The sequence below is a fragment of the Trichoderma ghanense genome, assembly GCF_004382785.1.
Source record: "Trichoderma ghanense strain CCMA-1212 chromosome Unknown scaffold_9, whole genome shotgun sequence".
Taxonomy (NCBI): Eukaryota; Fungi; Ascomycota; class Sordariomycetes; order Hypocreales; family Hypocreaceae; genus Trichoderma; species Trichoderma ghanense.
Genome location: NW_027395672.1, coordinates 498433 through 519968, shown reverse-complemented (window position 1 = coordinate 519968; position 21536 = coordinate 498433). Strand labels below are relative to the sequence as shown.

Here is a 21536-nt window from a genome sequence, read left to right as displayed (position 1 = left end):
GCAGACTGAGGCCACGGCGAATCAGCGCCCGCCAGCCGCGCAACCGCCCACTTACCTGCATAACGTCGCGTATGTCCATGTACAGCGTGCATACGTGCATACGTGCATACCCTGTACATGCATGCGTCGCCCAAGGCTCAACCAACTGCAACCCCAACGGGGCGACTCGCGACTCCTGCAAACTCCACCATCAGCCGCACAGGAAAACCCACCAGCAACTGGATCGACATCCGCTCAATCCCTCTTCCCACTTCCCGGCTTCGTGCCCACACCCGCAGATGTCAAAAGCATCCCAGCCAAGCTAAAGATAGCCGCCTCCATGCACGCCTCGGGGAACCGGGACACGCTGCCCGCCTGCGCACACACACAGCCGCGCATCAGGTCATCTCATCGAGGGAACGCCTGCAACAGGAGACGAGAGCCTTTTAACCTTTTCACGTCAGCTGCGGTTCCTGTCCTGTCTCGTACAGCACCGTGGCTGCCGGCCACCACGAGGCCAAAGTGAGATGCTAATGGGATGAAGCTATCGTGACTGGTGACAGGGGGAACGCACTCGTCCTACCAAGGCACAGCTAGCAGAGCGGTGGTCGGTTGGCATGGACCGGAGCGAGACGAAACGAGACGAGACAACACCACACTCCCCCCCCCAGGCGGCTCTTCGGGAGGATTCTCCAGCATTACATGCTCTCCCTGTCATGTCGTCGACATGTTTCCGTCAACCGTCTGGTTGACATGTTCTACCAACTCCCTGGAGCTGCATGACAGGGGTGCCATCAACTAGCCCCCTGTCCGGTGGTGGGACAAGGATCCAGTCCCCTGCACCATCACATCCATCACACGCTTCCCAAAAGCCCATCTCATCAACCTTTGTTCAGCTCCTCGCGTCATATCCATACCTGCTGCGACATCTCCACGGGGCTCGCGGAATACGACTAAAATGCGCGCAAGGATCCAACATGCCGTTAATATCCTTCACCTCCTATTCGCGCCGTCGTTCTAGTCCGCTTTCCGCCAGCCGAATGCTCGCTTCCATCGCTTGTCAAGTGCGTGCCATGCGCTGTTGCGTCCACTCCAAGAGCCGTCACGAGCCTGGCGTTTTGGATGCCATCCCCAATGCCGCCTCGCCTGTCTGACTTAGCGACGACACGCTTCAAGTCGGCTCCAAACTCTATCCCGTCACGATATTGTCGATATTTGAGAGCTTTGGAAGGAGAGTTTTTCCGACATGTTTCAGCAGCTGGAGACACTATTCCTCATCGCATAAATCGCATCGAGCCCACAGTAACCCATGCATCTACGGATCGTCAGTCCAGGGCCTGGGCCAAATGACACCTGCACTGCGCTGTACAAGTCCTAGCACAATGCAAGAGCATTGACCACGGGACAGGCATGGAGCTTCGACAGTCTCCACCCGAGCTCTGGTAAGTTCCGTGGCCTTGAAGGGACACCACGGGAGGGGGGGAAAGACAGCCCTGTGGCCGGTCGACAACGACAACGGCCCCTGGTCCTTTGGAGAACCTTCCACATCCGTCGTCTTTTCCCGTAGCATTGATCCGTACCAGGATTTGCTCTCGGCTCTGGGCTTCTCGCTGGTGTTTCATGGCCGTGCATTTTATGTCCTGTCGATTCGCAGAAGCAAGGCGCATACGTGATATAATTCTTGCCTCGCACCGAGAGAGCCTCTCGCCAAGCAGGATAGCACGTTACATGTCATGGATTACCGAAACAGGTCCCAGCCGGTCCGCACATAGAGGCACCTTTTTTTCCGTCTCTGTCGTCCCTGTTCTTCCAGAGAGAAAGTCAATGTTGGCCAGGGCCACACTCCTCCAAATGGCCCCTTATGCGGCGGCCGCATGCAAAAGTTTCTCTTACGCTACCAAGCAGAGTTGGTAGCGTATCATTATTTACCAGTCAAACAGCCTTCCAGGTGTCACTCAGCCTCTCCCTTCCCCTATCCGCCCTGCCATTTTGCTCTGTACTATGTCACTTAATGATCAGTTACAGCAAAATTAGCCCAGATATGACAAAGCTAATGCTTGAGAGACCAAGTCACCTTGATATCCTCGGTTATTGGCTTCTATGCATGCCCCGGCTCTCGCGCTGTCCTGCTTTGATCCTAGCCCAGATCGCTGTTATACGAGCGCACGAGGCCAGCCAGCAGGTTCGGAACTTGTCACCAACGCAGATTGCGCCAGGATCTGCTCAGCTGGGTTCATGTTCCCTACGCAAAATCCCAGCACATCAAGGAGACGGTGCCAAGCCGAAGGAAGGCTGCCCGTCCAGGGTTGATCCTCATCGGGACACTAACATGCGGCCATTGCAGATTCACAGCCCGCCACTTTGTTCTTCAACAATCGGCTGCATCAGTACTTCGTGACCACGAGTGCTACATACTTCTTGCTTGAGCCTTGAGGAGCAATAGCATCATGCCTAGACCGCCACATCATCATCGTATATACTCCTCCAACCACCATCAAGCACAGCAACAGGGCCTGCAGAACAACACCCTACACGACCTTCCTCCGAACGAATCAAGGGCCAATGACATGCTAGCACTATGATATACTCTCTGCTGATCAACGTCCCAAATCCCTGTTTTTTTTTTTTTTCTTTGCCCCTTCACACGATGCTTAATTATACATACAACGTTCCCACCCTCCTTGCCATCTTCTGGATCTCGTAAACCGCTGGACAACAGTTAATCACTACGTTGATTTATTACTCGAAATGAACTGCGATGGTGGCCAACCCTCAGAAAAAAAGAATACAGAAAGCATGAAAGTAAGAAATGTTCCCCATTGGCGCGCCTGAGCGACGAAGCAAGGCGTAAGCCACAACTCGCCTCCTTTGACGTCCGGGGGCTTTTTGTGATGGAGGTTTGCATATCAAACGAACGAAATGCCAAGTTTGCCATGCCCTACTAAACATATATTACTAACAAGCTGCGTAACGTACTTCTGCAACTGGACCAGCGGATTAAAGGCCGGAGACCGAGGTTAATGGCTGCTTGTCAGGACTGACATGCTAACTCACCGGTTTCACGTCCCCCAACCTTCGGATGCTTGTCCATTGGCATGTAATAGTGAGAGTCCCATCCACGATGAAAGCCGGCATCATTTGCAATTGGGGGGTTTTCAGTCATTGCTACCCTTGTGCTAAATCCCCCAGTCTGTGAAGAAATAAGTCCACGTTTTGCTCAAATCAATCATCTATCACATCTCTCCTCTCCATCAGAGTTCCAACACTCTCATACTCTCCACTCTCCCCTTGTGACACTCACTCCCCCCCCCCGCGCCGTCATCCATCCACTCCCACACAACTTTTCCCTCTACCTTTTTTTCTCCTCCACAATTCAAATCAACGTCTTGAAAACCTTAAGGTGCTTGCCCTGAAAGCCAAGAGCAAAAGGCAAAAATATGCAAAGCCCTCCCGCGCATCATTATACTCCAGCCTAGTTCGTTTAGTTCCCCGCTACTCCAACAACCAAAAAATCTTCCCCAAGTTTTTCTGTTTCCACAATTATGTATGCCCCAAGGAAGCCAAGTTCGCAAGTCTAAAGGTAAAGCAAAAAAGCCCATGTATTTTTTCTTTGTTGTGTTCGCTTCGGCGAAATAGTAGTAGCATGTGCTATGATGATAGGCGCTTTTTTTTTTCTACCTATCTTCGCTGGTCCTGCTCAAAAAGTCGTATTCGCCACAAGCTGTGTGTCTGTATGTGTGTATATCCTCGGTCCTATCTAACCGCCACCCAAGCTTTCTCCTTCCCCCCCTTTCTTAGCCTTTCTTTTGCTGCTCTCTCTCTCAAAAGGGGCTGGAGAAACAAAGACAACCGTCTCTAGTAGGAAAAAGCCGGAAAAGAACAAAGAAAATGCCCATTATTGTAGCCCCCTAGGAAATCCATCCTTCAGTGTGAAACGCCACTCCTCGCCCATGCGGAGTTTTATCAGCCAATAGAGACTCCCATTCCCAAGGAAATTCGTGAGAGCATCAAACAAGTCATTTTCAACTCCATGCCACATCGTATATGCTGTAAAAGAAAGGCCCAAACAAGTCTGGATTTGAATAGAACAAGAAAGTAGGAAAAATAGAAAAGCATAGATGAAACAGCCTTTGAATAACATCTCGTGGCGTCATTCAACAAACCAAAACTTGTAAGAATGGGAGGCAATACACCTCTATAAACGTTTCTTTGTAATATGTTCCGTTCCTCTCGGAGGAAGTTCTGCCATTGAGGCCTGCAATGTTCATTTTGCGAAATGCTGTTGTCAGGGGAAGTGATCAATCATTTGGCCGGAGCAGTTGTGATCTCTAAGGGCCTTGTGCTGGACTCGAGCAGAGCCGTCTTATACGCTGCGGCTCCGGCGCCTGCTTGACCAATCGCCCTGTCCTTGAGCGTCAGGTCCCCATTCGCTCGAGCTGAGATCGCCGTCACTGATAGACGAAGACCTAGATCTTCTGTTTGGGCTGGTGATGAGTCGAGTCGGATCGACAATCTCGGCATTTCGTTCTCTGAGCAAGCTGGGTACTTGGCGCCTTCTTGCGTTGATGAACCAGTTGGAGATTTGATCTATAAGAGGGGCCGGTTAGCCGCAAGGCACAGATGGATGATTGGGCTGTGCAAAGGCAACTTACTCATCTGAAGTCCAGTCGTGCGCATGAGCTGCTGCTTCTCGTCCTCTGTGGGATAAGGGTGGTGCAGATGCGCGTTGAGCCAGGCCCGTAGTTGATCTGTCGTCTCCTTAGGAAGGTTGCCGCGCCGCCTGCGCGGTCTGGCACCGCCACCAGATGCGGCCCCCGACTCCCCGTATGGGTTAAGCTCCATGTGATGCGGAGCAGGATACGCGCCCGCTGAGTATCTTGTTGGGTCGTAAGGCATACGAGGGCTCGTGGGTTGCGACTGATAGGTATGGTGGTTGTGCCAGTGGGTATAGTCCATGCTATAGGCCCTGGTGGCCTCTCGAGATTCGCTTCTGTCGCTGTCCTGGCGGTACTGAGCGCGGTGGTGGGTATAATCCTGGCTATATGCTCTGGGCCACTCTTGGCCCTTGCTTGGCGAAACTTCCGAGTGGTGCGCACCAGGCTGGCTCGGGGGCGGGAATGGTAGGGCGAACCGAACGGCTGGTGACCGCTCCTGGACTTCCATTGGTGCTGGTTTGGCAAAGGAAGAAGAAGGAGAGACGGCTGTTGCTGGGGTGGTGGTCCATCCTCCTGAGCTCCATGATGTGGAGGAAGGGCTTTGGGGAGAGCGAGACACGCGCTGCATGGGGTCACGATGTACCCGCGGCACGGTTCGTGGTCTATGGGCTTCCTCTTCATCCACTTCGTCTACAGGCCTCCTCCGTCTGTTGCCAGGGGAAGAGGCGACATCCCTTGGCGAAACGGGCTGAGCAGTGCTGCCATTGGGTGGTGACCAGGTGCCACTGGTCAACTCGGGGAACATCTTTTGATACAAAGTTAGCCAAACAGGCTCACCAAGCTTTACCACAGAGGCGAGAAAACTGTACCTCTTTGACTGAAGGCAGAGCGAATGAGAATTCGCTTGTCGGAGGGTGGCAGATCGCCATGGCCCGTGGCTGACGCATATCCGCAGAATACGCAGCGGGTCGGCGGTGCATTGGGGCAAGATCAGAGAAGACGGCCATGTCGGAGGACGATGGTGGATAGCGCAGAGGATGGGTAACCGAGGATGCTATTCGATATGCAGGAAGCTCCATAAGGCGAACCCTTCTCGCAAACGATCAACTGTTCGAGCTGAAGGGTTCAGGTTGAGGAAGAGCAGACGAGAAAGATATAAAGCAGTATCGGCGGCCAAGGGACTCCTCCGTTGATGCAGCACAGTTCGAACGTGTAGGGTGGCTTTCGGCTATGATAACTCAAGGCGGAAGAAAGGTATGCGTTGATAGGATTGCGCTTCGATGACAAGGGGCCCGACCAACACTTTTAAGCCCGAATCAAGTCAACGAGAAAGCCGGCGACTTTCACTGCTCAACAACGAGGCCCTTCTCCCGGGAACCAGGATGGTTGAGTTGATTGACGGGTAGATGCACCGAGCTAGCTCGATTGCCGAAACGGGGAATTCTTGAGAGTCGTAAGCCCAGGAGGAGAGCATAAAAAGCAGGCGTATTATGGAGTATGTCTGCAAGGTTGAAGCAGCGCAAAGAATATCGTCGTCGGCGGACAGCAGGCTGATACTAGGTAAGTCGTGGTATTATAGAGTAGTCGTATGATGCAGTCAGGTAGGTATGTAGACACGAGAAGGCAGTTTGTCGAGTTGTATGAGTACAAAGCGGCTGAGGTCGAGATTACAAGCACCAAGTATGTAGTTATGTCGCAAAGTGGGCTCGCGGCTCTTTTAAAAGAGCTTGTCGCATCATACTCGTACTTGTACAGCGAAGGATGGAGAGCAATATAGACCAGCCCTTTGCGATAGGAGCGGCGGCATGGGTTATTAGCGGCGCTGGATGCAAATGAAAAGGGACGTCGCGACTCAGGCCAAGTGGCACTGGTCTGACAGCCCACCATCCCCTGCGAGAAGTTGCTCTATACCGAGGACACACACACAACGACCAGCCGGTATGGAGGTATGGAGGCATGGGAGGGAGGGACCAGGGCTCGTCCAGGCCAGTCCGTTCAAGTCAAAGCCCAGCCAGTCCGGTCTGCTTGCATGCATGGCAGCAAGTCGCCAGTGACCAGGGGAAGCACGGTCGCCACAGCAAGGACAGGGGAGCCAAAGTAAGAGGCCCCGAGAGGAGGTGGTGGGCCACCGGCTCCACGGACCTAAAGCCTGTTCTGATGAACCTTCGATTGAGGGAAGCCAGATAGAAATGCCACGGAACCCGCAAGCAGAGCGGCGGTTGGTGGCTTGACGGGGTGGGCGTAGGCGTAGAAGCGATTAGGGAGGGGTGTTGCTAGAACTGCTAGTAGTAGTAGTAGTAGTAGTAGTAGTAGTAGCATTCTGACATGGCCAGTAACCGTGCGACGCAGACGGCAACCCTTTCGGTTGAGTATGACGGACTGGCAGCAGAACAGAGCAGCGTAGAGCAGGCTTTCGTATTGTATATTGGCAGCAACATTTTCGCCTGGGCGAGGCGTCGTGGTTCATTGTATGTGACAAAGCAAGCTCCACGTCGGAAATCCCGGTCTGTGAGTCAAAAACAATGGCTGTCTGCTGGACAAATCCTTCTGCGTTGCCCGGCGTTTTTGGGGGACACTTGTCATGACGGCTCGTCTTTGGTGAGCTATGTCGTCTGCCTTCACCAGTGTTATAGATCGGCATCATCTGTTGAGAGTGATCATTCGCGAGTTGGCCAGAGACAAGAGCAGAATTTGTCACGAGAAACTGGTGTGTGGCATGCGAAAGTTGCTTGGCCGAGCTGGGGCATGCCACTTTCTCAAGGCTCCAAGATGCTGGTATCAGCGTTGATATCGAGCCGTCGTAGGGATTTCCAGGGGCCAGGCTGAGTGATTATTTGCGACTGTGCATGTACGGCAAGGTCATAGCCAGGCTGAAGGATTGACTTCCACCCATTGTCAGGCTGCGGTGCAGTTCGGATCCGGCTGTACCTCGAGATATCCGAGTGCGGCGTAAGCGCAACTGAATCAAAGGAAGACGTGAGCTTACATGAAGACGACGCTGATAGCCTGGAGGTGCCAACTCGTTCTCCCAGTCCGCCCACTGACCACAGCATCTTCGACGCTGCCTCGTACGGAGTAGAAGGCACTGCCATGACAGCTATGACAGTGCTCCGTAGACGTGCAGCAGGCACCGATCTATCGATGACCTACCCCATCCTACCTGCAGTTCTCGACATGACCATACTCGTACTTTGTACGTGGACACCTTGATCCACAACGCAAGCGGGTATCCGTTCGTGGCCCCTTTGATCTTCTATCAGCCGCATACTGGCACTAGCAGTGTAGTAATGCGGCGTCAAGGGAGGGAACAAAGCAGCTCCCCACATTGCCAGGAGCCCAGGACGGTAGTGAAGCGTTCCAGCTCAGGAGAGCACTGGCATGTGTGGCGGCGAATTGTTGAGGACTCAGAGCATAGCATTGCCTCGACCATGTTGTGGCGTCCCTGAGAGCATGACTGTCTCTGAACTTGAATACTATCACTGCGTATTCCGCAAGCCACTGGTCGACGTGCGAGCGGTGCACTCGAACTTGGTTCTCCGTACGTCGTACAGGTAGCTGCTTTGGTGCAGAGTGCGAAGAGCCGTCAGGATATCCCAGCAAAAGCAAAATCAAGTCTCCATATTAATACCCGATCGTTCAAGCATCAAGGAGCCACTGAATCTATAGCGGCTGCGATGTGGGAACTGGGCAGCCGAATGCTATCAGATAGTGGGGAGGGCCAACATGGCACAAGCTCCATGCCATGCGAGAAGCACGCAGTACCGAGAACAGAGCGGAGAGTGTCCAACAGCAGATGGCATCGTGTAGGCGTCTGCGCCGGCGCAGATTCTCACAACGCGGTTGCAGATGGCCCCAACTTCCAGTGGGACATTCCGCTTTTTTGCCCTCGGGGCGAGAGGAACCAAGGAACGCCAGTGTCATTGTGTCGATCCGGTTCTTTCTGCACCGAGGCGAACCTCCATAAACCGGTGAGTTGTTAGCGTTGCAGGTCTTGTGTACTATTTTACTGGAGATTGCTTCGTCGTGCAAAGGGGGCGAGAGAGTCATGGCCTGTACCAAGTATCGAAAGCTCCGCAGAAACTCAGCCATACGTTGGAACCCCCCAATGGAGCGCCGTCGACGCCACAAAGGACGAGCGAGGAGCAGCAAGTTGGCGTCATGTCGCCCGCAGATGGCTTCCTCAGGCCGGCGTGGCTGCAAACTGCTAGTTGCCGACATCATGTGCCATTTTCCGTGCCGTTTTCCATGCCACAATCCCGGGGTTCTCGAAACCCTTTTTCCATTGCCGTCTCACAGGGTCGTTCACAGAAAAAGGACGGACAACTTTAGTAGGAGTGGCCGAGTGGCAAGCCGTCTGCTGGGTGGTACGGCTAGAGCAGGCACAGCTCATGATTCGTTCCGCGGTTCTCGACAGACGTTTCGACCACTTGGCGTCTAATAACGAGCAATATCGTGTTCAGCCAGCCCCGTGCATTTGAGCACCTCTGCTACTAGCGGCTCTCCATACAAACTTGTGCCCCCGCCACTGGGGTGCTTGGGGGATTGGGGGATTGGCGGACTGTGGGATTGGGGATTGGAGGGGCTATCAGACACGAGGAGCCGTGGTGTCGCCAACGCAATTGCACCTTCTTGTGCGAGGCTTGTCTGGCGAATGATTGGAACCCCGGGGTCCACCCCAGGGAGCTGTCAAATTCAATCTCGTGCGGCCGCGCCTGGCTCTGGCCATCAGCCTGGTCGCGCGTATTAGCCACGCCCTGTCAGCACCTTGTGCCTGTAGGCTGTCGTAGCGCTCGTACGAGCGAGTCCATGGGCAGAGGACAGAGAGCGTGTACGTGCTCGGGGGACAAGGTGTAGAGGTAGTACCTAGTAATCAAATAAAGTGTGCGCTGCTCCGTACCGTCTCCGTGTCCTACTCGGTACCAGTCGTACGAGGTAATTTGATGCCGCCATGCGAGGTGCTTTTGCTTTTGCCACATCCACTGGCCTTTGACCACGGCGGTTCCCCCCCCCCCCCCCCCAGTCGTCCAGTTGTCCAGTCGTCCAGTCTCGCTCTGCTCACCCTTTGCGTTCAGTGACAGCGCTAGATGGATCTCGTTTGGCGCGGCGGCTCTAGCGATGTTCCAGTCGTTGATTTGACTGCTCCTGGCATTTCCTTCAGCGGAAGCCGGGGGACCTGGCGATCTCCTCTAGAGGGGGCCAGATCGCTCGGCGGGGGACAGAACGAGGACACGCAGACAGACGGACAGCTTCGTCAGCGACCCCCGAGCAGGGCAGAGCAGAGCAGAGCAGAGCAGAGCAGAGACCAGCCCGGCCACGGGACATGGACCGGACCGGTGGGGGGGGATGTGTCATGACTTGCCTGGCAGCGAATATCCCCCTGTCCAGCATCTTCAATGTTGTTTCCTCTCCCTGAGCATGGCCACAAGCCGACGACGGCAGCTGGCAGGAGATCAATTTTCCGAGCCAGGGCGGCTGCAAATTAAAGTTGGTGCGCTGCGATTGGCCAAGTGTGCGAAGCCAGTGTGCGTGGCGCCCGCTTACGGAGTCCGGCGCACTGTGCTGTGTTCTCCAGGGCCAAGGATCGTAGCGGTGTGTACTGCCGAAGCCGCGAGCACAGTGCGCTGCCCGCCACACCCCCTCCCGGTCGCTGTGGCTGCTTGGAGCTTCAGCCCCTCCATCTCCAATGTTCTCGAAACTATGCCTCGCAGACCAGACGGGCTTTCTTCTGATACATCATTGCTATCGTCATCGTCGACTATAGCTGTGCTGCTGTTGCCCTGTTCAGGCAATTCGCCGACAGCAGACGCTGACACTGTACCTCCGAGCGTACAGTATGACGGCACTCCTGTCTGACGAGGCGCCCGAGAGAACAACGGCGGACTCCGCCCCCTCCCGGTCTCTGCTACTATCGTAGTACATAGTACCATCAATGACAGGTTTGAGATCTCCCAACGCAGGCCAGGGTTTCCCGAGCTAACATGCCTCGTACGGGTAGCTCCAGGGCAAGGCTCAAACCAGACACAAGACGCCCTGGACCAATAACCCCGTGCTACGTCGCAAGTCCTGCGTTGGCCCAAAAACGTCGGTATACCGGATGGAGACCTCCAGGCAGCTCTTTTCGCAAGTTCTCGGCATTGCAGCAAGTACTTACTCGTATGGACGTTGTGCAATACATGGCGCGACCTGCCGCGCCGTAGCCCCGTGCTCTCGCCAGCGGGGGCTACGTAAATAACTCCCTGCCTCGAGGTATTTCCGGCTGAGTGATGAGCTTGCTATCTGCAAGTCGACCAGGCTGTTCCCGTTGAGCTAGACAGACATCGATGAGGGTTGATCCACCTTGATCCGACGGCATGCGGGCTGGGGCCCGGGTTTCCAGGTGATGGGTTGACGACAGCCATCCAACCAACGGAGAAACCTTGCTGTCCTTGCCAAGTTTGTACTGCTATGCCACCCACCAAGTCCGGAACCAGGACCACGGCTAGGCGACAAGTATGTACATACATTCAGGCATTACTCATGCGCAAAAAAGCTTCCTGCTGGTTAGCATCACTTTGTTGCAGCATGTCCACACGTCCCAAGGTATCCATCGCTTAACAGCCTGCCCAAGGAGACCGGGGTCAATAATCACCACAACCGGTGGGGCTGGAGCCACCTCAATGCCAATGCGGCAGCAATCTCTACGGGGTACGGAGCACCATCATACGGAGAGCAGGCAACGGAATGCAGACGTACCATACAGGGCGCGGGCAATTAGGCTACTCCGTACTTGGCGTACAGATGCCATTGGCGTAGGGCCCGTCAGATCCGTTGGTCCAGTTCAGGAACGACGGTAGAGATCCCATACTGCTTCCCCAGCTCGGATCGCAATCAACGGGCTTCACTTCTTCTGTCTCGGACGAAGCCCAGGTCGCATTGCCGCCTCTCAATCACCCCTAGCAAAGCTGCATACGAGTATGGCCATCGAGCCTCGTCGCAGGTTCCTCCCATCTTCAATGCTGCTAGCCATGTTCCATGTTCAGGCAACATGCTCGCTAATTTGGCCATGAGTCGATCCCATAGGCGTCCTCGAGAAGATCCCCCTTTCCACCCCTCGTCTCCCCCCTCTTTCTCGTCCCGCCCGCTCAGCAACAGCAGGCGTCTTGAATCATCAGATGGCATGTTCTCAAAACAAGCTTCATCGCCCGGACCAGTTAGTGCCAAAAATAGCACACCCGTTTGTCTGCATTCAAACAAGACGACGAAGCTTTGAAGCTAACATTGGGGCCGGGTGAAACAACAAGGTCCGGTGCCCGCCTTGTGTCGATTCTTTCTGGCTGTTGGGTATGTGATGGAGCCCACCGACGGCCCTCGAAGCTTGTGCGCGAAAGATTACGCTTCATGGCATGAAGATGTTAGTGGCATACGATATAAGAGATTCCATGGCTCACACCCTGCTTCTCGTGCTTGCTCTTTGGCCTTGAGCACGACAACCTGCGTTTCACCTCACCAAGCCTGGATCTCAGCTGCCCACATCGATTCCACCGCGCTATCGGAGATGATTTCCTGAAACAACACCCATACGCTGGGATAACCTCTGATTCGCTCGCTTTGCGCTGTGCGCTAGACCATTTGCCTGGATTACTCTCATCTGCTCAGGCTCGTCACTGGCCTGCGGGCGTGTCGTCGTGCTTATTAGAGGCGACCTGTCAGTGGGCCGCGTTGGCCAGGCGTTGCAGATTGACGCGATGCACCTACCTCAGCACACCCCGGAGATCTGTTAATATCTCACGGGTGGACACACACAAGCTCGTCGGCAACGAATGCCGCTGCCAAAATGCCCCGTCCTGCGGCACGTCCCATGAGACAGATGCTTACCACGAGGAGGTGCTGTACTTTGTACGAGCGCATGCGCCGAGCGGCAGATCAACTTGCTCATCAGAGCCCCGAATTGCCCGCCATACTCGCATTTTGTGCAACGGCAGCAGCGGCCAAGAGTGTCGGCGCGGTCGGAAGCCACCCTCCTACTCAGCACATGCATACTGTGATATCGACGTTGACGCCTTTTGCCTTGCCGTATTTGCCATTGTATACGGCCCATTGCTACTTTGCACTCCGTAAATCTGTTCCGGCCAGGCATAGAGTACATACCGAACTGCGTGCTCCTGATTTGGCCAGACTTGTACCTATAGGGTGCTCTGTGCGAGGATGCACAAGGTTGAAGAATCGGGCGCAATGCCGGCCCTGACCAGCCAACAACAAGGTCTGGTGACAGCAAGGGCAAGCATTCCCTGCCCACACTCCCGAAGCAACAAGGGGACCGTGCATTCGCAAGCCCAACTCGACTTGGTAAAAGACAGCCTTTGGCAGTCCGGCAAGACAGCAAGGGACCATCTCATGGGGATGAGACACGCAAGGCGGCTGCCAGGGGTCCGTGGCTGGTCGCCATGAGTTGTGCGCCACACCCCGCGAAGAAGAAGCCAGAGAGAGAGAGAGAGAGAGAGAGAGAGAGGGAGAGAGAGAGGCCCCTACATGACGCCAACAGCAGACCGACATGACAAGCCTCAGCTGTCATCATGCGACAGCTATGCAAAGACGGGGTGCTACTCAAGATGCACGATGATGCTGAGAACTTGATTCTTCAGCTCGTTTGGACACGATTCATGCAGGACCTAGAAGTCGCAAATGTGATACTGAGCTAGGGATACCGAGGTCAAGATATCTTCATCAAATTCAAGACGCTACTAATTACATGCGAGTACCTCCAAGATCAACCAGCACCCCCGCTGTTCAGGGGAAGAGAAGGCCACTGCTTCCTTTTCATGACAAGTACCGAGCAGCGCGGCAATTGCTGCGGCATCGCCGTCATGTCCCGCCATGTGCCGCGGCTTCGAGCTGCCTTGGATTCCATCCCGAAGCGCCCACCTTGTTCCCGGATCTGCTTCACCACGATGCTGACACGTTCCGCCCCGCGGGTCAGGAGGGAGCTGGAACTGATGCTCTGCTGCCAAGGTGCCGAGTGCCACATTGTGAAGATCAGCCAGTAGCCGGCGTCCGGATCATCGACGAAAAGTGAAATCCCACGCCGGATAGCGACATTCACCAGGGCCTTGGCACCCTTGGAACCTGATGCAGCAGTTCATGTTCCTGTTGATGCTGTTCTCGGCTGCCACAGCTCTCACCGCTTCTGAGCAACCCTCGCCGCGGCGATCAAAGTTCCCGGAAGCGGGTTCGGAATCTGGTGCAAGAGGATCGGCTGCTGTCCTGAGCACGACATACTTTGTGCATGCTACTATTGTGCGAAGTGAGACCCCAGGCAGTGGGATGCAATCCTGCTCATGGGGGCTGTCTGTCCTACGGTACACTCTGGGGTTCAGAGTCTTATACCGACAGGCTCGATTTCTTTACTTTGCACATGACGCGGAGCAACGTCCAGCTGCGTCTGTTCTATGTCAGCATCGAGCGCTCTCACTAGCGGTTGCGCCCGCTGCAAGAACCATGAGCAATTACAAGTCTCGCAGTCAAAGTTTCTTGACATACAGATAACAGGAGTGAGATCAGCCGACTACAAGGATAACAAGAGCGATGTTGTGTCAACGGGGACGCACCAGCCAGTCATCCAGCCTGATGGAAACTTCCTCGTCCGGCTCCATCAACGGCCAAGAGTCTGGTGCGAGTCGCAAGAAATCCTTATTCCGTACTTGTGCAGCTCATATGTACACGAATTGACGCGGGCAGCCGAAACATCTGCCAGCCATTTCGTTTCAGGCTCCTCTGCAATACTGCCCAGGCAAGGTTCGATAATTCCCAGAGATAGGGTTTGATGTGCTTTTGTCTCGGGTACCATGTGGCACGACATTGACCTACACGAACTCGCGTGCGTCCTTGTGCTACGCAAAGATAAAGTCCCCAAAAGGCTATTCCGCACATAACACCGCCAATGCCCGATATTGCTTTGTATACGGAGTGCTACATGGGGGTTGATGGGAGCAAATGATTCATTTGCTGTTGGTCTCACGACGAGATTGTCAGTCAAGGTCCTTTTACTTGGCAACAAGTCCATGGAGAAGGACGATTGTCGACTCCTTCGCGGGCGGATCACGCCAATTTTTCCAAACGCCGCAAAGATGCGATTCGACTCTCACGGGACTAGTGACTCGGGACAATTGAGCATCTGCCGGCCATGGAGTCCCAAGGAGGCTATGCCTTTGGTCCTGATCAGCTACTGTGTGTGAACAATGTGCCACCACCATACCAACTTGTTCTACCTGAGACTGTGACATCCCAAGGTGTGTTCGTTGAACAACGTGGTGATGCCGGGAAGCTGCACGAGCTCTCTCTCAAGGGCCATCGATAGCCCGTCCCTCTCTGGTGTGACGCGTTGGGGACGATCAAGATCTTATTGCTTTTATGCACCCGTGGTCACGTACCACACCCGGCGTCATCAGGAGCACGGTGTCGCCCACAATGCTCGTATCTTGTTGAGTGCTCGGCGTACCATGCAGCTCACTCTGCACCCGATGTGATCATACAAGCACAGGCAACTCACATACATGGCCGCATCTGGTGTTGCACCGGAAATCTGAGACCATGAAATGAGCGTGTACCGAGTCGTAGCGCTCTGGCCCGCGGCAAATAGCAGCAGCAGCCACTAGCGAAGGATCGAAAGAGGCTGCCTTTCCGCTACTTTGGATGCCAAAAGTAGGGTATCATGCCGTCCGTTCTATAATAGCCTGGTTGTCAAGACGGTCCGCTTGCCTGCTCTGCGAGGGGGTCTCGGTCGGCCTTTTGAAGCCTGGCACCATCACTGGAATCGTTTCACTTGTCAACGGCGGTTCCCCCGTGGTAGGGCTGCCCTGCCAGGGTTGGCCGAGGCGGAAAAGGTCATCCCATGCAGGCTTTCCTACCCTGCCCTAGCTGGTTGCAGGCATCTCATATCCAGGCCGTCGACGATTGGCTCTGCGATGCCAACCGGTGTGAGAGGCACATCCTATGCGGCTGTACAAAGGTAACGATAGGGGGGACAGGGGTCCCGAGCCTATCGGAGACAACCTGGCTTGGCAACGAAGTAGGTAAACAGAGAAAACCAGCGAGGCCATGGAAACAGAGAGGCGAAAGTGCCTCGCCGGAAAAGGAAGGGGGCTCGTTTGGCCCCCTACTCCGCTGCGTGCCTTCATTATGCAGCATGCGTTGAGACTGACTGGCTGGGAGGGGGCCAATTTGTTTTCTGGCTCGTGTTGTTTCTTGTTTCTTATATGCACATGTTTGGCATCGGGAACAAGAGGGTGGATGGGAGGGTCTATTGGGTCCCGCATCTTTGGCAGCTTTGCATGCGCTTGTGTACGAAGTAGTAATACTGACTTCGTGCCCATCCATGACATGACGGGTAGTAGATGATGCATACAAGTACGAGAAAAAGTGGGAGCGGGAGTAAATTGGGGTGGCGAAGAGGAGCCTCTCCGAAGGAGACAACCACTACTTTGCTGGGTGACAGTGCATGCGGTCGCGGTTCGATGGCATGAGATGATATCGGGCTTTTATTTTTTTTTTACTGTTCGCTGTCGTTGTGAAAGTGGGATACCCCCTTTGTTTGGGAACGGTTCCGAGAATGCTATTGGATGGCGATTTGCTTGGCTACCATACAGGGTTGGTTGGGAGAGGACGAGGGGAGGAGGAGGATTGGAGGAGGCTTGTGTGGTATCTCGGACGGGACGGGATGGGATGGGATGGGCGGCTGGTATTGGTGATTGGATGTTGGGGAGGGTCTTCGGGATGGGATTGGCTTGATGGTTCCGTTGATGGGTTGTGTCTGTGTCTGTGTGTGTGTGTGTGTGTGTTGTGTGGATTTGTGCTTTGGCATTGTGTTTAGGCGGTTGGGATTTGTCGGCGTGCTCGCTCTGAGTGTGAAGAAGAGGGTGGTTGGCTTTTGAGATGGAATGAGATTCAAGAAGGGCATGTGAAATAGGAGAAGAGACATTGGAAGGGGCAAAACGTAGTGTATATCATGCTGCTTCTTTTCAGTAAACAGCAATGGCGAGCGAAGGCTCCAAGGGAGTGGCTTGCCAACACCACAACTTGGCTATCCAGTATCCCCAGTCTATTAACATAAAGTAAAAGGATAGTGTTATATATTCTATTTCCTAGAGATATAACATGTATCAAGAATAGAAGTAGATATAAAACAACAGTAGCAGAAAGGAGGGATCTTCTCTTCTAGTAAGAGTAGTCGTAATAGTCGCAGTGATAGAGGCATATTTAGAGATTTGCTTGGGATGTCTGGATAGCCAAGTTAGGGTTGTTGGCAAGCCGCTCCCTACATCTGGCTAAGGCAAATCAGCCATCGAAACATCATTCCAGCTTATAGTAGAGAATTCTCTAGACCGCTTTTTGTTATGATGGTGATGATGATGATGATGATGATGTACTTTGCAGGCATAGTACCATACGATGTGTATTTCCCTTCCAGGCAAGGTACTAAAGATACCTGAACATTCACCATGCTGATTACAATCCTTCGTAATGAGCGATGCTTGGCCCCGACTCGCTGTTCATGTAGTCCCAGAGTGAAAAAGCGAGCATGTAACGCATCTACCCTCAATTCGGATTCAAGATGAGAAGTCTCCTTTTTCTCAGACAAACTGGAGTCTAAAGCAAGAGAGAGAGAGAGAGAGAGAGCTACGAGAATCCCCGTTCCTTGCTCAGCACCGTTATACCAAACAGCCGTATTAGCCAGGTTAACTCCCCCTTGTGCGTATCCAAAGACGTACATTATGTTCTATAATCATTCGTGGAAGATGGGCTGCTCATCACTTTGGGCTGGCTGCGCTGGTTGTTACCAAAATACTCGTTTGGATGAACAGATCACAGTCGTGATATACAAACTCTGGGAAACAATTTGCTCCGCAGGAGCATTTCTATCCAGCTTGTTTCTCTCTCGTAATAGTAATTACCTTATCAATGCCAGGAAAGGGCGACTGTGAATAAAAGGGAAAGCAGCAGAATAAAGAAGCCTTGTGGAAGAAGTAATGGTCGGGGTTGGAGCGTCTACAAGACTGCGCTCGCATATGGGCCTCAACTGCCAAGTTACAGGCGAAGTAAGCCACGAGCGTAGAAAGTGGCTCATGTCCATGTCTAAGACAGTAGGTATATCGGTATATTGGACAAACATATGGAATCAGATACAACTATATACAGACAACCAACGCCGCCGTTTATCCAAAGCTTGCACCCAAGTCATCATGATACCTCCCCAAAAACACCAAGCATGCTACCCAAGCACATCCGTGCCGTAAAAACCCACAAACCACGTCATCATGGTCATTTATGTCCGCCGGAACAACACCTTATTGAATAATCCCCCTCCGCGTCCCCTGCGAAGAGGCTCCTCGCTGGGACTCCCCTTGTCCGCCGCGGCGTGCACTCCAGATGAGCGTACCTGGCCTGCCGACCCGCTGCCCTTGGGAACTTGGACGTAATCGTCGGCATCTTCATAGTCCTGAGGGGGGCGATCAAAGTAGCCCTCGGCAGCGAGCTTGGAGCTGGCCGGCATTTGTTGCGGTGACGGCTGATGGCCGCGCACTTTGCTCAGTCCGCGATCGAGATACTCGACCATTGGCGCCTTGATGTCAAAGTTGTCGTGACGCAAAGGGTCCCTGCCCGCCTGGACGTCTTGGATCTTTCGGTACAGGTCGCCGCAGCGGGCCATCAGCTCCGCCTCCAACTCCTGCTCCTGGCTCTCCACGAATTCCACCCTGTCCGAGGTCCGTGTGGGAGAGGATGCATTCGTACGTGATCGATCTTCAGCCTCTACATGAGCAAGCCATTGAGCATATTGCTCATGGTTCTGTGCTGGATTCACAGTAGCTTCCTTGGGTCTGCTTTGCTGCCCGGAACTGGCCCCCTCGAGGCCTTTTTTTCTGTCCACAATGTATTGGCCAAAGGAGGCACTAAACTCGCGATAGTGGCCTTTGAGAACGAAGCTCCTCCCTGTCCAGCCAAACTCGGACAGCTTATGCAGCAGAGACCTCGCAGATGGGCACTCCCATGCACTCTCGAGCCCACGGGAGTAAAACACCATGCATCGCGCTTCCTTCCACTTAGAAAAGGCGTCGTGGCCGTGCTCTTCGGAGATGGTACGGCCAATCATTTCCGGCGAAGCGTTTTTGATGAAATTTTGAGGAACACGAAGATTTATAGCGTTGCGAATGTGCGATCGTCGATACTCTGATGGCGGCCGAACGTCAAAGATGAGGGTTTGTCCGGGCAAAGATATCTCAAGAAGTTTGCTGAGATCGGCCGGCAAGATTGACAGCTCGCCGCTGCCCTCGTTGAACGGCATGTCCCCGACTTTCATGCCGGCCAGTCGGTTCGTGACCAGATCCCGCTCGCGCCGGTGGTGGAACCACAGCCCGAGGTGGAAAGGTTCTATTCCAAGGTTGGAAGCGAGGAAAGCACTCTCGCCGTCGTTTGGGAAGGGCTGGTTTTGGTAGTATTCCTCTAGACGCTTCTCGACATGGGGAGCAAAGCTTTGGGGCTCAGGAACGTCGGTGCCACCGAACGTAGTGCGTCTTTGCGATTGTTGTTGGTTAAGAATCATTTGTCTGGATATCGTCGGACTGGCACTGGTACTGAGAGAAGATAGGTTCCGGTGCGTGGTGGGAAAAGAGGCGGCAGAGCTCATGGATCTCGGCAAAGGTGCCAGTTGCCTGCTCGACGAAGACGATGAGGGAGCTGGCCCTGCTTGTGGCGTTCCGGGCTGGCTGGAGGGAGCTGCATGCCGCGCCGATCCGGCATCTGGCGCAGAGGCAAAGCTGAAGGAGCTCCTAAACTGTCCACCAAGGCGACTGAACTCGGTGGGCGCAACGGTAGTTCCCGTCATCACGGAGGTCGTGTCTGGGTCTATCGTCTCCGATTGGAAGTGAGGTGCCGGCACAGAAGTAGCGATTGGCGTTGGCTGGGGCTTCTGAGCTGCTATGTTGTTGGAGCGAATAAAGGCGATGAAGGAAGTCGCCGGATCCTCCGGCAGCAGGTCCCAGATCATGACGGGCATCGAGACCAAGACCAGGGTGGAGTGGCTTTTGAAGACGCCCTGGATCTTGACGTACCGGGCCATGGCGGGAAAGGCATTGAGCCACTGTTCCCAGGCATTGATATCCAGTCTCTGGTCCTCTTCCAAAGCCAACGATATCATGACATGAGGAGTGTCCTCGTTGGGCTCGCTCGGGACAGAAGCTCCCGCCAAAGCATCTGCAGGACTGGCAGCCCGTCCAGCAGACGCCGCGAATCCATTGCCGCCGGCAGGGCCACCGATGGGCTCCGGATCCAGATGGGAGATGGTAGGGGCTGAGAGAGATCTCTTCTCCACCGGCATTGCCCTGGACAGCTCGATGCTGGGCGCTTTGTGGTTGGCCGTCATCATAAAGTGGACCGGCGTCGAACGCGCCTCAAAGTGCTTGCCGTTGATGGTGACGGGCCTAGGATGCTTGAGGCGAGCAAGCACCTCGGCGTGGAGCATGGCGGCGGAGAAGACTCGATGTCGCCATTCCTGAAGAACTTCGATGAGGGCATTTGTGAACGAGTATCTTCCGGGATCAGGGGCAATGGCGTCCCAGCTGGATGCCGAGATTGTCTCCGTGATGCTGTTGCCTGTAGGGAACGTTGCGCTGGCGGCCCCGGCGCAGCAATCTAGAAGAATGAGAACGTCGGATTTTGATCGTTCCAGCAGCGTCTGAATGGCGGACCATCTGGGAGGGCTTAGTGTGCGGTCCTCTCGTGAGCTTTTTGTAGCTGGTGATATACTTACTGCAACCACGGCGAGTCGTGCTCTCGCGTGCTGCGTAAGGAGACCCATGTCAGAACCACTCTCGAAGCTTCAGACGCACATGTATGAGGGCAATACGTACGAGCACCAGGTGCTCTGCCTCGACTCGTCAATCCGGGCATGGCCGCCGTAGTAGACAACGAACAGGGTGTCGGGTGATTCGTGGTCCTTGATAAGCTGGCCAATTCTCATCATGAGCTCGAGGTGGGAGTTTTCCGAGGGGATGGAGAAGATGTCGGTGGCAAAGGCATAGTCCTCGCGCAGACACTTTTCGAGGTCCTCGAGCTCGGGGAGAACAAACAGGTCGTCGGATCCCCAGTGCACAAGCAGTGCCTGGACGTTCTGGTAGCGCTGAGATGACCGTCCGCGGTTTGGAAATGCCCGTGCCGCCGACTGCCGTGGGTGCGGTCCTGCGTGTCAGACAGACTGTCGATGACGACCACGGCGAAAGAAGCAGACTCACATCCTCGAGCCTCTTGGCAAACTCGTCAATGTGCTTCACGTGGAAGCGCGCGCGGCTGATGTCGTGGGTTGCGGACCGCGCCTGCACGTCTCGCGCCATGCCCTGTTTCACCCGCTGTGAGCCCATCATGTCCTGTCACGAAGCTGCCGTATCCCCTCTTTCTCTTTCTGTCTTTCTTTCTTTCTCTCTCTCTCTCTCTTTTTCTCTTCTCTTTCTGCCTCTCTGCAGGTGTTTCAGGGGTGCTCGATTCCCGCCATTGCCCCAAAGCCAAAGCCAGAACGTGAACCGGGGGGGTGTTTCTCAACGTACGAATGTGCCGTTTCTTATACCCCCTCCATCCTCGCGCCCGCGGATGGTGACATACGGCTGGCCGCTCATCTTAGGCGCTGAATGATGGCTTCCAATGCACACAAAGATCGGAGTCTAGCGGTTGAGCGGGCTTTCCCCAGCTTCATTCCCCCCACATGCATCTGGCTGGAGCCTCGTGAATCGCGCACGCCGACGATCCCTGGTGGTGGTACAAGAGAAAATGCAGGCTAGACGGCTCGCATGGACACGGAGAAGTAGCAGATTCGAGAGGTGAGCATATTTGCCGCTGTGGGAAATGGAAGTTGAAACCCAAAAGCGAGCCCGGGGAGGAGCC

General features: G+C 54.4%; 6 protein-coding genes across 6 annotated transcripts; 3 read left to right on the top strand and 3 right to left on the bottom strand.

Annotated features, from left to right (window-relative positions):
* Positions 1-4342: 4342 nt before the first annotated feature.
* CCMA1212_007259 (Homeobox protein homothorax) lies at positions 4343-5641 on the bottom strand (the record flags this gene model as incomplete). Its single annotated transcript, XM_073704431.1, has 3 exons — positions 4343-4566; positions 4632-5439; positions 5636-5641. The coding sequence occupies 3 exons, from the start codon at positions 5639-5641 to the stop codon at positions 4343-4345; spliced, it is 1038 nt and encodes a 345-aa protein (XP_073557126.1).
* Positions 5642-8308: 2667 nt separating this feature from the next.
* Positions 8309-8614, top strand: CCMA1212_007258 (uncharacterized protein; the record flags this gene model as incomplete). Its single annotated transcript, XM_073704430.1, has 1 exon — positions 8309-8614. The coding sequence occupies one exon, from the start codon at positions 8309-8311 to the stop codon at positions 8612-8614; it is 306 nt and encodes a 101-aa protein (XP_073557125.1).
* A 1104-nt stretch (positions 8615-9718) lies between these two features.
* Positions 9719-9988, top strand: CCMA1212_007257 (uncharacterized protein; the record flags this gene model as incomplete). Its single annotated transcript, XM_073704429.1, has 1 exon — positions 9719-9988. The coding sequence occupies one exon, from the start codon at positions 9719-9721 to the stop codon at positions 9986-9988; it is 270 nt and encodes an 89-aa protein (XP_073557134.1).
* Positions 9989-12047: 2059 nt separating this feature from the next.
* Positions 12048-13168, top strand: CCMA1212_007256 (uncharacterized protein; the record flags this gene model as incomplete). Its single annotated transcript, XM_073704428.1, has 2 exons — positions 12048-12727; positions 12835-13168. Coding segments are annotated over 2 exons (1014 nt in total), but the record flags the coding sequence as incomplete, so codon positions are not given.
* A 212-nt stretch (positions 13169-13380) lies between these two features.
* On the bottom strand, positions 13381-13638 carry CCMA1212_007255 (uncharacterized protein; the record flags this gene model as incomplete). Its single annotated transcript, XM_073704427.1, has 1 exon — positions 13381-13638. The coding sequence occupies one exon, from the start codon at positions 13636-13638 to the stop codon at positions 13381-13383; it is 258 nt and encodes an 85-aa protein (XP_073557132.1).
* Positions 13639-17931: 4293 nt separating this feature from the next.
* CCMA1212_007254 (uncharacterized protein) lies at positions 17932-21363 on the bottom strand (the record flags this gene model as incomplete). Its single annotated transcript, XM_073704426.1, has 6 exons — positions 17932-20353; positions 20413-20442; positions 20513-20823; positions 20894-21025; positions 21203-21316; positions 21358-21363. The coding sequence occupies 6 exons, from the start codon at positions 21361-21363 to the stop codon at positions 17932-17934; spliced, it is 3015 nt and encodes a 1004-aa protein (XP_073557131.1).
* Positions 21364-21536: the final 173 nt, after the last annotated feature.